At 43.2% G+C, this 15171-nt stretch overlaps 1 protein-coding gene across 9 annotated transcripts in view; it reads left to right on the top strand.

Annotated features, from left to right (window-relative positions):
• The window catches only part of LOC140201452 (ras and Rab interactor 2-like), a 170968-nt gene that overhangs the window by 111483 nt on the left and 44314 nt on the right, over nt 1-15171 (top strand). For 7 of the 9 annotated variants that reach the window (XM_072265579.1, XM_072265580.1, XM_072265585.1 and 4 more), the window contains 2 exons: nt 1449-1543; nt 9387-9579. In XM_072265579.1, the coding sequence (XP_072121680.1) occupies nt 1449-1543; nt 9387-9579 (288 nt within the window). The remainder of the gene's footprint in view (nt 1-1448; nt 1544-9386; nt 9580-15171) is intronic. The other 2 variants (XM_072265588.1, XM_072265587.1) reach the window with 1 other exon arrangement.

Here is a 15171-nt window from a genome sequence, read left to right as displayed (position 1 = left end):
TATCCAAACCTTGCAAAGTAGTTGAAGTTTAGAATATGTTTGAATCTTTATTGAAACCAGTATAACATTAAAACACTGTAAATATTGACTTTGTAGGCAACTCAATGCACATAGGCTTACAAATGAAAATAAAGTAACAACCTAACATTTATATCTTAATTAGTTCCAAGTTTGTATGTGGACGCAGCTCACCCAGTTAATTAAATAAATCAGTTGCTCTCCATCTGTGCAGATTGATCTAATAGTTTTCTGGTAAACTGCCCTCAATGTTTCCCCATCGTAATGCAGAAGAAACTGAGACAAACCTCTCCCTTTATGATTGTCCCTGCTATACAGTTTACTCCAAGTCAATGCATCCTAATCCTTTAGGCTCAATGCCATTAAATTTTCATGGAAAAGTTGTTGTGATGGGAACTTACCAGCATGTGGAGAATTTGTTTATACTCGGGAAATGCTGCAGACAGTCAGACTGTAAAACCGCTGTGGAGAAAACCAATAAATGTGCCTTGGGTTAATCCTATTTGTTGAAAGTTACTTGTGGACACTTCTGTTTTTTTAAAGTTACTTTAAAGAGGTTCCTTGGTATCTCGTGACATGCTGGGTAGAATTTTTGGTCAAACAAATATTAAGTATACATCTTACTAGTGGTACCTGCTTGTGAGGCTCTGTTCTCCTTTAAGCACCTTTCGTTACCTGTGGGATGTTGAACTCCATTGTTATGATTGGATATTGTGGTAAACCAAAACAAGAAGATACTGTGCTTCAAGGTCATGCCCAGGCCCAATTTAGAGATTTTCATCCCCACTGCAGTAAAATGGCCCCTGCAGATTCTAAATCACTAACTATTGAGCAAAATTTAAATTATGTGGCAAAGTGTGAGAAAAATGTAAAATAATTAAAACAAAATCTCTGTACTTGCAGTTTTACATTTTCACTGCTGGAGATGTTTGCTGTTGGTATTAATGATCATTGTCATCAGTTGGTTTTGTGGAAAATTGGATCAACAGAAAGAAATTACCCTGCTGCTTTACCACATTTGTTTAATTTTACTAATATCTGCAGAAGGATTTGTGAAATAAAGATGTTTTAAATGATCTGACAGAATGCTTTATGTGTAACACAATGTAAAAAGCTCAGTTACTAACATTTTTAATCTACTGTTTTCTACACAGCTGACAGTTCACTGCATCACAGTTTTTTTTCTGCGATACTTTCAGGATCTTTTACAAAGGTCATTGTTATTTAAGAGGTCACCCATAAACTGCATCATGCATTGGAAAGTGCCTGCCTTCAATGGGAGTTCTAATGTTTCATTGAAGTACAGGGGAAATCCTGCCCTAAATACTTGGTGTTCTCAGTGACGTTAAAGCTTCTGCAGACCAGTTAACTAGTTATTAGCACCACACCTTTCCATGATCTAACAATAGACTCTTGGCTGCTTATCACAGCTGGTTGACACGCTTGCGTCCGAGATTGGAGAACTGAAAATGGTCAATTCAGTTTCTGATTTAGACGAAGATGCTCACTCTGCTAGGTGGCTATGGTGAGTTTACATGCATATTTAATAATGCATACTTTAATGCACAACTTATTGCTGATGACCTCCACATTAACTAATTGTCTTTCAGCATGTACTGTATTCTAACCCTCAACTCTATGCGGAATTCATCGTTCTTTCAGATGAGTTTCACAGTGCCACTGAGAGTGGTAATGTCTTGCTCTTTCTCAATTTATTTATTGATTTATTTTTTGATTGATTGATTGAGATGCAGCACAGAACAGGCCATTGTGCTACATTTTTGGTTGATGGGGAAGCAGTAGTGAATTCATGTTAAACTTGCATGCATTCAGAATCTATATTACGTCCCTTAATTGTTCTGTGGTTAGAACCCATGAATATTTTGATTTAAAGCTTGCCATTTTTGGTCATTACAGATTGCTTTACTTTGTTCTGAGATGTTCAAATGGTACATAATTTCTACCATTTAGGTTTCAATGGGTACATTTAATGTCAGCGAAATGTATACAGTATACACCCTGAAATTCTTTTTCTTTGCAAACATCCACAAAAACAGAGGAGTGCCCCAAAGAATGAATGACAGTTAAAAGTTAGAACCCCAAACCCCCTTCAGCAAAAAAGCATCTGTACCCTCCACCTCGCACTCAAGCTTGCAGCAAAGCATCAATAAAGGCACAGACTTGCAGTACCCCAAATACTACTTGTTTATGTTTCTCTCATATTGCCCAGTTTGTTCCTCATGCCAGAAAGCTTGTAAACAAAACTTCTTTGTGCAACATGAATTAATATTAATATATATATTTCCACTTAACTCATCACATATAATATACATCAGCTGTTAAGAACATTAGAAACAGGAGCTGGAGTAGGGTAGAGGGTCCTTCAAAAATAAGAGAAAATCTGCAGATGCTGGAAATCCAAGCAACACCCACAAAATGCTGGAGGAACTCAGCAAGCTGGGCAGCATCTGTGGAAAAGATTATAGACGATGTTTCGGGCTGAGTTAATCCTGATGAAGGGACTCGGCCCTACGTGCTGACCGTACTCTTTTCCATAGGTGCAGCCTGGCCTGCTGAGTTCCTCCAGCATTTTGTGGATAGAGCCCTTCAAGCTTGTTTCACTACTCAGCAAGATCATGCTAACTCCTTGGTTCCCTGATTTCCATAAACGTTATTAACCTCTGTTTTGGAATGAACGACTGAACTTCCTCAGCTGAACAGACTCATCTCAGTCTTTGAACATGGAACAGTATAGCACACGAGCAATGGTGTGCTGAACTAATTAAGCTAGTAACTAAAATCCTACTAAATTAGTCCCCTTTGTCTACACAAGTCACCATCACCCCATTCACGCATCTATCTAAGAGATTGTTAAATGCCTGTTGTGTATTTGCCTCCACTAACACCCCTGACAGTGCATTCCAGGAACTCGCCATTCTCTGTTTAAAACAGTAACTTAACCAGCCCATGTAATTTGAACAGCCTCTTACACTTCAAATGCATGCCCTCCGGTGTTAGATATTTTGACCCCAGGAAAAAGAGATTGGCTGTCATCTGTCGGTGCCCCCCATAATCTTATAAACTTTAATTTGTCGACCATCAACTTCTGCCATACCAGAGAAAACTACCCAAGCTGGTCTAACTTCGCCTCATAGCACATATCCTGATAAGCCTGTTTTGCACCTTCTCCAAAGCCTCCACATTCTTCCTATTATGGGGTAATCAGGAATGAATGCAATGAACCTCATGTAGCCTAACCAGAGTTTTTTAAAGCTGCAGCATAACCTCCCAATTCTTGAACTTGGTACCTTGAATAATGAAATTAGTGCATCATGCATTGCCTTTACAACCCTTTCAACCCATACAGCCACTTTCAGGGAGCTATGGACTTGGACTCCCAAGATTCCTCTGTACAGCAGCCCTTTCGGGGGTTCTGCAGTTAACTGTGTAATGTCACTTTACATTTGCTCCCCAAAGTGCAGCCCTCAGATTCGGTCAGATAATCTGCAGCTGATCTATGTCCTGCTGTATTCTTAAACAACCCATCTCTCGTTTTCAAACTGTGTTCCTACACCCTCTCTCCTCAGTCAGGAAAACATTTAGCCTCTCAAGTTCATTAAGAACTTTCTGATCTCCTTTCTTTCTTCTAAACGGTATAGAATAGAAGCTTAGCCAACTCAATCTCCCCACCTCCAGAAAACACACTATTTTTGGAACCAGCCTAGTTAATCTGTGCTACACTTCCTCATGGCAAATATATCCTTTCTTAGATAAGGAAACTACAGTTGTATGCATCGTTACAAGTGTAGTCTTGCCAAAGCCCTATAGGACATCATTATTTCTGTAATGAAACCCGATGTACCATTTACCCTTTGAAAGAATCACTCAGTCCCTCTCCCTTGTCTCTGTCCTACTCAATCCCATGATTGATGAAGGCCAATGCTCCATATGCCTTCTTAACCACAGAGTCAACCTGCATAGCAGCTTTGAGTGTCCTGTGGGCTCGGACCCCAAGATCCCTCTGATCCTCCATACTGCCAAGAGTCTTACCATTAATGCTATATTCTGCCATCATATTTGACTTACCAAAATGAACCACCTCACACTTTTCTGGATGAACTCCATCTGCCATTTCTTAGCCCAGTTTTGCATCCTATCAATGTCCCGCTATAACCTCTGACAGCCCTCCACACTATCCACAACACCCCAACCTTTGTGTCATCAGCAAATTTACTAACCCATCCCTCCACTTCCACATCCAAGTCATTTATAAAAATCACGAGGAGTAGGGGTCCCGGAACAGATCCCTGAGGCACAGCACTGGCCACTGGCCTCCATGCAGAATATGACCCGTCTATGACCACTCTTTGCCTCCTGTGGGCAAGCCAGTTCCGGATCCACAAAGCAATGTCCCCTTGGATCCCATGCCTCCTTACTTTCTCCATAAGCCTTGCATGGGGTACCTTATCAAATGCCTTGCTAAAATCCATATACACTACATCTACGGCTCTACCCTTGTCAAAGTTTAGTCACATCCTCAAAAAACTCAGTCAGGCTCGGAAGGTATGACCTGCCTTTGACAAAAACATGCTGACTATTCCTAATCATATTATGCCTCTCCAAATATTCATAAATCCTGCCTCTCAGGATCTTTTCCATCAACTTACCAACCACTGAAGTAAGACTTACTGGTCCATAGTTTCCTGGGCTGTCCCTACTCCCTTTCTCGAATAAGGGAACAACATCCGCAACCCTCCAATCCTCCGGAACTTCTCCCATCCTCATTGATAATGCAAAGATCATCGCCAGAAGCTCAGCAATCTCCTCCCTCGCTTCCCCATGTAGCCTGGGGTACATCCCGTCCAGACCTGGTGACTTATCCAACTTGATGCTTTCCAAAAGCTCCAGCACATCCTCTTCCTTAATATCTAGATGCGCAAACTTTTCAGTCCACTGCAAGTCATCCCTACAATCGCCAAGATTCTTTTCCGTAGTGAGTACTGAAGCAAAGTATTCATTAAGTACCTCTGCTATCTCCTCTGGTTCCATACACACTTTTCCACTGTCACACTTGATTGGTCCTATTCTCTCACATCTTATCCTCTTGCTGTTCACATACTTGTAGAATGCCTTGGGGTTTTTCTTAATCCTGTCCACCACGGCCTTCTCATGGCCCCTTCTGGTTCTCCTAATTTCACTCTTAAGCTCCTTCCTGCTAGCCTTATAATCTTCTAGATATCTATCATTACCTAATTTTTTGAACCTTTCATAAGCTCTTCTTTTCTTCTTGACTAGATTTACAACAGCCTTTGTACACCATTGTTCCTGTAACCTACCATCCTTTCCCTGTCTCATTGGAATGTACCTACGCAGATCCCCATGCAAGTATCCCTGAACATTTGCCACATTTCTTCCATACATTTCCCTGAGAACATCTGTTTCCAATTTATGCTTCCAAGTTCCTGCCTGATAGCCTCATATTTTCCCTTACTACAATTAAACGTTTCCCTAACTTGTCTGTTCCTATCCCTCTCCAATGCTATGGTAAAGGAGATAGAATTGTGATCACTATCTCCAAAATGCTCTCCCACTGAGAGACCTGACACCTGACCAGGTTCATTTCCCAATAGCAGATCAAGTACAGCCTCTCCTCTTGTAGGCTCTTGTGTTAAGAAACCTTCCTGATCACACCTGACGAACCCCACCCGGTCTAAACCCCTCACTCGAGGGAGATGCCAATCAATATTTGGGAACACACCACAACAACCACCACACAACAACCCTGTTATTATTACACCTTTGCAGAATCTGTCTCCCTATCTGCTCCTTGATGTCTCTGTTGCTATTGGATAGTCTATAAAAAAACACCCAGTAGAGTTATTGACTCCTTCCTATTCCGAACTTCTACCCACAGAGACTCCGTGGACAACCCGTCCATGACTTCCTCCTTTTCTGCAGCCGTGACACTATCTCTGATCAGCAGTGCCATGCCCCCACCTCTTTTGCCTCCCGCCCTACCCATTCTGAAACATCTAAAGCCTGTCTCTTGAAGTATCCATTCCTGCCTCTGCACCATCCAAGTCTCTGTAATAGCCACAACATCATAGCTCCAAGTGCTGATCCACACTCTAAGCTCATCGCTTTATTCATAGTACTCCTCACATTAAAATAGACACATTTCAAACCATCGGTCTGAGTGCGCCCCTTCCCTATCCTCCCTTTCACACTGTCTCCAAGCTTTCTCTATTTGTGAGCCAGCCTGCCTTTCCTCCATCACTTCAGTTCAGTTCCCACCCCCAGCAATTCTAGTTTAAACTCTCCCCAATAGCCACCAGGATATTTGTCCCCCTCAGATTCAAGTGCAACCCGTCCTTTTTGTACAGGTCACACCTGCCAAGAGGTCCCAATGATCCAGAAATCTGAATCCCTGCCCCCAGCTCCAATCCCTCGGCCACGCATTTATCCTCCACCTCATTCTATTTCTATACTCTCTGTCACGTGGCACAGACAATAATCCTGAGATTACTACCTTTGATGTCCTGCTTCTCAATTTCCTTCCTAACTCCCTGTAGTCTGTTTTCAGGACCTCCTCCCTTTTCCTACCTATGTAGTTGGTACCAATATGTACCACGACCTCTGGCTGGTCACCTTCCCACTTCAAGATATCGTGGATACGATCAGAAACATCCCAGACCCTAGCATCTGGGAGGCAAAGTACCATCAGTTCCTGTGGATTGGAGGGTGGCTAATGTTGTCCCTCTCTTCAAGAAGGGAGGAAGAGAGAAAACAGGGAATTGTAGACCGGTTAGCCAGACATCGGTGGTGGGAAAGATGCTGGAGTCAATTATAAAAGATGAAATTACAACACATCTGGATAACAGTAACAGGATCAGTCCGAGTCAGCATGGATTTACGAAGGGGAAATCGTGCTTGATTAATCTTCTGGAATTTTTTGAGGATGTAACTATGAAAATGGACAAGGGAGAGCCAGTGGATGTAGTGTACCTGGACTTTCAGAAAGTCTTTGATAAAGTCCCACAGAGGAAATTTTTGGGCAAAATTAGGGCACATGGTATTGGGGGCAGAGTAATGACATGGATTGAAAATTGGCTGGCTGACAGAAAACAGAGTAGTGATTAACAGGTCCCTTTCGGAATGGCAGGCAGTGACCAGTGGAGTACCGCAGGGTTCAGTGCTGAGGCTGCAGCTGTTTACAATATATATTAATGATTTAGATGAGGGAATTAAAAGTAACATTAGCAAATTTGCGGATGACACAAAGCTGGGCGGCAGTGTGAAATGTGAGGAGGATGTTATGAGAGTGCAGGGTGAGTTGGACAGGCTGGGTGAGTGGGCAGATGCATGGCAGATGCAGTTTAATGTGGATAAATGTGAGGTTATCCACTTTGGTGGTAAGAACAGGAAGGCAGATTATTATCTAAATGGAGTCAAGTTAGGAAAAGGGGAAGTACAATGAGATCTAGGTGTTCTTGTACATCAGTCACTGAAAGCAAGCATGCAAGGACAGCAGGCAGAGAAGAAAGCTAATGGCATGCTGGCCTTCATAACAAGGGGAATTGAGCATAAGAGCAAAGAGGTCCTTCTGCAGCTGTACAGGGCCCTGGTGAGACCACACCTGGAGTACTGTGTGCAGTTTTGGTCTCCAAATTTGAGGAAGGACATTCTTGCTATTGAGGGAGTGCAGCGTAGATTCACAATGTTAATTCCCCAGATGGCGGGACTGTCATACGTAGAAAGGTTGGAGCGGCTGGGCTTGTATACTCTGGAATTTAGAAGGCTGAGAGGGGATCTTATTGAAACATATGAGATTATTAAGGGATTGGACATGCTGGAGATAGGAAGCATGTTCCCGCTGATGGGTGAGTCTAGAACCAGAGGCCACAGTTTAAGAATAAGGGGTAGACCATTTAGAACGGAGTTGAGGAAAAACTTTTTCACCCAGAGAGTGGTGGATATATGGAATGCTCTGCCCCAGAAGGCTGTGGTGGCCAAGTCTCTGGATGCTTTCAAGAAAGAGATGGATAGAGCTCTTAAAGATAGCGGAATCAAAGGTTATGGGGATAAGGCAGGAACTGGATACTGATTGTGGATGATCAGTCATGATCACAGTGAATGGCGATGCTGGCTCGAAAGGCCGAATGGCCTACTCCTGCACCTATTGTCTATCATCTATTATTTGCATTTCTTTCCTGCGTCCACAGAATCGCCTATCTGACCCCCTAACTATAGAGTCCCCTATTGCTGCTGCATAAGTGATGGGGAACTGAGCATTATTGTTCATTGAGCAATATAACAAAAGTCATATTCTTCAGATGACAGTGGGATGAAAGTACAAAGTGTAATTTGATTGCAAAATGGAAAAATCAAATGGTAACTTATTGCTTGAAAATTTAATCAAGGGTTGTCAATTTGAGTGATAAAATTGTTCACAATAGAACACATATATCCATAGACATCCAGTTTGGGTAAAATGATGACAAGAAAGTGACCAGCTCTCTAAGTGCACTGTGACTTATTTCAAATTTCTGCCCACATGAATCTCCAGAACAGATCAAATGTTTCACAAAACGGAGTGCCATATTTTATTGTTGCAATCAGTGAGCATGTGTTTGTGTTATTAGACTTAAATTGGAGAATGCAGTCTGATCACCTTGTTATCAGACCTGTGAAATAGTGGGATGGGCAGACACTTGCTGTCATCAGAACACAATTGTCAACTGTGACCTCTGTTTATCATGGATAAGGATTTGGCTGCAGGACAGTGAAATGGCTGGTAGTCTCTGATCTGACATGAGTAATTAATCGTAGACATTACTGAGAAAATTTGTTCCCACTGACAAGTTACATGGTATGTGTTATTGTGGCAATGCAAGGATAACTAGTTTGGAACTTTAATATGTTCACTGATTTCCTCCACTCAAAATGCAGGAACTGTTGTGGGGAAAAAATAATCTTTCGCTTCACCTAGTTTAAGCAACAACATTAAATTTGAGCTTGGTACTTCACTCTTGGTGTTGCTCCTTAGATTAGACATCCAGTTCATTCATTTAAGGATGTGTCCATCGTTGGGTTGGCCACTGTTGTCCATGAAATCCTATATGGCTGTTCATCAAATTTTAGCTGAAAATGAATGATTACATGCTGCCACTTGAAAGAGTTAATGACTGATCACCAAAATGTCTCTTTCCCCAGTTGCGGTAGTGTTGTTTCTAAATTAGAAAATGTTTTTTAAAATGCTCCTTCAGGGAAACTGATGTTAAAATTATATACTTAGTTTACTTGCATCACTGCCTACTTTAAACTGATGGTTTAATTATTTTACTCACTGATGATGATTTGTTGCTCAGTTTGCAAAGGGATATGGATTATGACCGTGAGAGAGAACAAGCTGCTAAACACTGGCTGAGGGATTCCGGCTATGAAAGCTTCCTATGCAACCTCAGCATCTTTGATCGACTTCTGCATACCCATCCAGTCTGGCTACAACTTGGCTTGAGTGATGAGGGTTGTCTACGCATTCTGCAGCCCGAGGATGCTGGGGTAAGTCACTTCTGAAAACGATAGCTGACATATTTGAGTAAGGTGCATCGGATTTCTCTTTCAAAGGATGCACTTGAGAAAAGTTGTATCAGCTCAGTTAAAAAAGGATATGCTGGAGGAGTTAAGCAGCATCTGTGGAAAGAAACTTCAATTAGTGTTTTTGAGTCAGGAACCTTCTCAGAACATGAGGGTTAGTGGAGCGGTTCATAGTTTTCAAAGCACACTAGATGGAGGACAAGACAGAGACTGTACAAATTGGTTACATCAGTACTTGCGCTCCTTATCCCTGATCTGCCTTAGCTAATCTTCATACAGCCTTTTGTCTTGCACCCCACTCATTACCTATTGACCACCATTGTAGGATTTTGTGAATAAAACACGCAAGAGTTGGTTTAGGTGCTCAACGAAAGCCGCAGCCCTTCACTTTCATTGCGATCAAACCAAAAGCAGTCGCCCTGCACTGACGTCATTACGTTAGACACTGTCTCTTGAAGTGACCACAACAATTCAATGACGGTATTTGTGAATTATGTGGAATGGTTTCTATTATGAACAATACGAGTCGTCTGTCACCCACTACATTACCCTACAGCACCCCCCCACCCCAAATTCACCAAAACTGGCATTGTAAGTCTGCCTGGTGCTGCCCAGCTCGGGTCTTATGTGCCTTGCTTAGAGTAACAGCTGGGACCTCTGGCTCGACTAAAGGTCTGCAGACACATAAGTGGTCATGTCATCATGCAGGGGGTATGGTAGTGGAACCTTCCGGGTCTTGGTGGGCTGGTTTAAGACAATCTGTAGAAATACATTCAGATTTCAACTTCCTATCTATAATAAAAGTCTTTTCACTTCATTTTAAACTGCGGAACAGGCCATCATAAGGGGACTTGAGGGGTTGTTGATGTGCATCGTGGTGGACAAAAATGAATGAGGTAGAACGCAGGTCAGCTGGAACCCACGAGTGCTGAATTTCATGAAGGGATGTAGGAATAACTATGAAAGAATTGTGTTTACTGAGGAGGCTGGAATGCCGCTGAGACTCCAATCGGGCACTTGTGTTGTCAGGAATAAAATCACCCGGCACCCGTCGTGACTACCTGTACACAGACTCAGCTGCGCAGGACTGCAGGTCCTTTCTTGGAGCCATTCTGAGCCCAACAGGAGACCCAAGATCGTGCCAACACTCGTCAGTCAGGGAGACCTTCAGAGCAGCCTTTAAGGAACGGTGAAACCGCTCGCATAGGCCGTTGGACTGCGGTGATACGCTGTGGTACGATGTAATTTAATGCCAAGGTTGTGGGCCATTGGTCGGGAGAAATATCAGATGGGGTGCTGAACTGAGTGACCCAGGTGATAATGAATGCCCGAGCCACGACCGCAGCTGTTGTTGATGTTAGAGGGACAAACTGTGGTCATCTGGTGGTATGGTCTACCATGGTAAGGAGCTGCGTGAAACTGCATGAGTTGGGAAGAGGACCTACCAAGTCCATATTGATGTGGTCAAACATTGCTGACACACAGCACAGGCTGCACTCCATTCTTGCATGTCCTTCCCAAGGCCACACAAATTTTAAAGCAACCGGTTTCTCTGAAGCCTTCCCACCTGGATGCGAGAGGCCGTGAATCTAGTTGAAAACAGTACACCTCCAGTTTGCAGGTACTATGGGGCAAGGGCGACCAGTTGAGATATCACACAGGAGAGGAACTCCTGCATCCCCAAATCTGATGTCAGCCAGCCACAGGCCCATGACTGCTGTCCGGTAGCTTGGACGGCGGGCTGTGAGAGGCAATCAGCTATGACATTATTTTTCCCTTTGATGTGCAGTACGTCAGTTGGGAATTCCAAAATGTAGGCCATGTGGCATCGCTGCTGTGCAGTCTCTGGCGGGCAGCCTGATAGAGACTGAGAACCTCGCAGTCAAACATGGAAGGAGAGGATGGAGCTGCCGGCTGAAGAAGGCGAGTGGCTGACATATGCCTCCAGCCAGCTGTTTGTGCACAGGACCCATGGCAAAGGCTGAGGCGTCAGTAGTTAGGGAGTGCATGGGCCGGTAAAGTCGCGTTTGAAAGAGCTCATTTGGTGTCATCAAATGCTCTCGTCATGTCTGCTGACCACCCAAGCATGCCATTGGGGCACTGCCTTTAAGGGCACAATACAAGGGGAACATAAGTTCAGCAGCTCGTGGAATGAAATGGTGATAGAAATTCACCATATCTAAAAATTCTTGTGGTGCAGGGGTACTGGAAAGTCCATTACAGCAGCAACTTTTGACGGCAGGGAAGTCACACTTCCTGCAGCGAAGCGGTGGCTGAAAAAGTCAATAGTTGACAAACCAAACTGGAATTTAGCGGAGTTAGTAATTAGCCCATGTTGGCTTAAGTGCTTGAAAAGTGTGCGGAGATGAGACAGGTGTTCGAATCTGGATGCATTGGCAACAAGTATGTCGTTCAGTTAAACCAAAAGAAAATCTAATTCTTTTAACATGGTGTCCATTAGTTGCTGGGAACTCCATGCTGTACACTTTTTTTTTTAGCCCAAACGGTATGCACAGAAACTCAGATTGGCCAAACAGGGTTATATCAACAGTTTTGGGAACATCCTCAGTACACGTAGGCACCTGATGGTAGTCCTGACTAAGTCCACTTTAGAAAAAGTTATCGTTTCGGCTAAACGTGCTAAAGTCTTGAAAGTATGGGACTAGGTAGCGATTGGGTGTGATGGCCTTGTTGAGGTGGTGGTAGTCCCCACATTGACGGCAACCACCATGAGATTTGGAGACCATGTGGAGAGGGGAGCCCCAAAGGCTATTCGACCTGCGTACAATGCCAAGCATTTCCAGGTTAGCATACTCGCTGGCCAGCTTTTCTGTGTATGGTCTGTGCACACAGGCATGGACTGGTGAGCAATTCGTGGAAATGGGGTACTGAACCCCATGCTTTTGAGTCTTTGAGTAGTGGAAAATGTGGGCTTGGTGAAGGTTGGGAATTTGCTTAGCAGGCAAGTGAATTCACATGTGACAGTACATGCACTAGACAGAGTCATCGTGAGGAACTTACTGGGGCCACAGGGTAATAGCCCAAAGACTTTTGCGTCCACAAGCTAGCAGTTCTTGAGATCTACTAACAATTCTTTGGTGCACAGGGAATCTGCGCCAAGTAGAGATCTAGCAACTTTAACCAAGACAAAGTTCCATGTGCAGTGTAGTCCAGTGAAACAGGGCATCACGTGTCGTGTCCCATAAGTCTGGATCCTGCTCCCTTTAGCAGCCTCCAGCAAGGGTCCATCACTCTCTGCCTTATAATCAGTGGGCAAGGCTGGCACCACACTCACTTGAGCAGCTGTATCACACAGGAAGTAATCACCATGAAAGTGTGTTTGTAATGAACAATAGATGACCCTGGCAGCTGGTGTTCACAGTCCTCCTATGTCCCAATGTGCAAGCACTGTTGAAGCTGCGTGACAGTCAGCACTTGCTGGTGTTTGTGCCAACGCATACATGATAAAAACATAGACCCAGCGTTTTCTGGTTCAGAGTCATGCCTTTGAGTATGCTGGAGGCTCTGCTGACAGGGCTTATTGAGACAGGGAAAGGAAGAGGAATGTTGAACCTCTGCCTGCCTGAGTGTAGACTAGTGGCCATTTTCGCAAGCTCCCTCTAGTCCTTCATGGGTATATTAGCAAAGGCAGTGCGAACTTGATCAGGCATTTGTTGCATAAACAGTTCTTTAAAAATAAAACAAGGATGTTGATTCAACCAACACAGACAAAATGCTGTAGGAGCTCAGTAGGCCAGGCAGCATCTATGGCAAAAGTACAGTCGACACTATCGGGCCAAGACCCTTCGGCAAGGATGTTGACTGCCCAGGAGAGACAGCATGTGGTCCATCAGTTCTGAAGGCCTAGTGTCTCCCAAGTTGGGCAGGGAGAGCAACTGTTTGGCACACTCAGACACAGACAGTCCAAAAGTGCAGGGTCAGAGTGACATATTTATCACGTGCAGGTGGGTCTTTAAGTAGATTCACCATTCTGACTGCAGAGGAACTACTTAGCAATGCTATGACTTAGTAAAATTTTATGATAACAAAGAAAAATGTAACAAATGCAATGGAGCAAATAAGACTATCCAATTTCCAGTGGTCAGTGATTGATTCAGCATTATAGCTTGTTCTTCCAAGTACACCTGCTCATTGAAAATTTGGCACATCTGTTAGGCGGTCTGTATTTTAAGAAGTTTTTGTTAGTTTTCAATTTATAAAAAAAACTTCAAAGTTTCTTTCATCAAAAAATTACCAAAGGGATTTCTTCCATTTCTAAATGAATAGCTACAGTGTGTGGCTAGAATAAAAAAAAACACATATTACGGCCAAAAGCAAGCAAATTCCTGATAAATTGTTCAATGTAAATCTCCCTGCCACCCACCCCTTCCTACTCCATTCCAGATACGTATCAAATAAACTCACAAAACGTCTATATAACCTTGCATGCTATGTCGGGGAAGTGAAGATCAAGCAGTTTGTTTAAACACGAAAACAGCCAGGAAACTGCACGTCATTATTATGAATTACGACAGCTGGATTATAAACTATCTAAATTAAGATTGGTAGTTTTATTAATATTAAAGGTCATTGCTGTGAGCAACAGTCCAAATTAATCTTCTGAAGGATGGACATATCCAGATGTAGGAGGGTGAATGACATGTTTAAATCTTCCTGTAGGTCAGTGTGCTTTCTGCCACAGAAACCTTTAATGCTCTGATGTGCTTCACAGAAGCATATTTGGATGCATTGGAAACCAAGGCAAAGCAGGATGAATGAGGAGAGATATCTCAGCCTGGACACACAGGAGATTTTTAGGGAGTACCTTTGGGGAGGTAATTCTAGAGTACAAAGTCAAGATGGCTGAAAGACTAACCACCATAAATCCGAACAAGGGGCAGGGATATGCGAAAGAGGGTTAAAGACATGGAGAGTTTGGGAGGTGGCTGAGAGTGAATACAGTGGTAGAGGGAGGGAAAAACATGAAACTATATAAACATGCTGATGGTCATGTTAAATTGGCAGCTATGGTCGAGTTGCTGCCCTCCGAGGGGCCATCTTGGAGATGTTATCAAAATTCTGAGATTTGTGGACCGACATCTTACATCTTACCACATGTAGATTGACTCTGGATCCACAAGCCTAGTGGAGCTTATGGCCTTTTTGCCACTTGTGCTTCTGTTCAATATTCACATTATGTTTACATGGATTAAATTTCACCAGTGACTATCAATTTCTTTTCCCTTTACATTCACTTGAAACATTTATTTCTCTCTTCACAGCTCATGACACTCCTTTGCTGCAAATTGTGATCATGCGTCCTTTAAACTGGCTGCAAGTTATCTTCATGTCAATATTGAAAACAGTAACCCCTCCATCAACCCTTGCAGATGCCCAAACTTACAAGCCATGGCGTATTGATGAACATGGGATAAGGACAAATCAGAGATTTGTAAAAGGCAAATCAAGTTGAGGGACTTTCTTCAGCAGGAGCCAATATATGAAGGATCTTCATGAACAAATGCAGAGGCTGATTGCATGGCGGTAAAGAGAATC

This window comes from Mobula birostris, chromosome 8, assembly GCF_030028105.1.
Source record: "Mobula birostris isolate sMobBir1 chromosome 8, sMobBir1.hap1, whole genome shotgun sequence".
In the NCBI taxonomy this organism is placed as follows: Eukaryota; Metazoa; Chordata; class Chondrichthyes; order Myliobatiformes; family Myliobatidae; genus Mobula; species Mobula birostris.
Note: the sequence above shows the minus strand (reverse complement) of the source record. Positions and strands in the feature narration are given on the sequence as shown.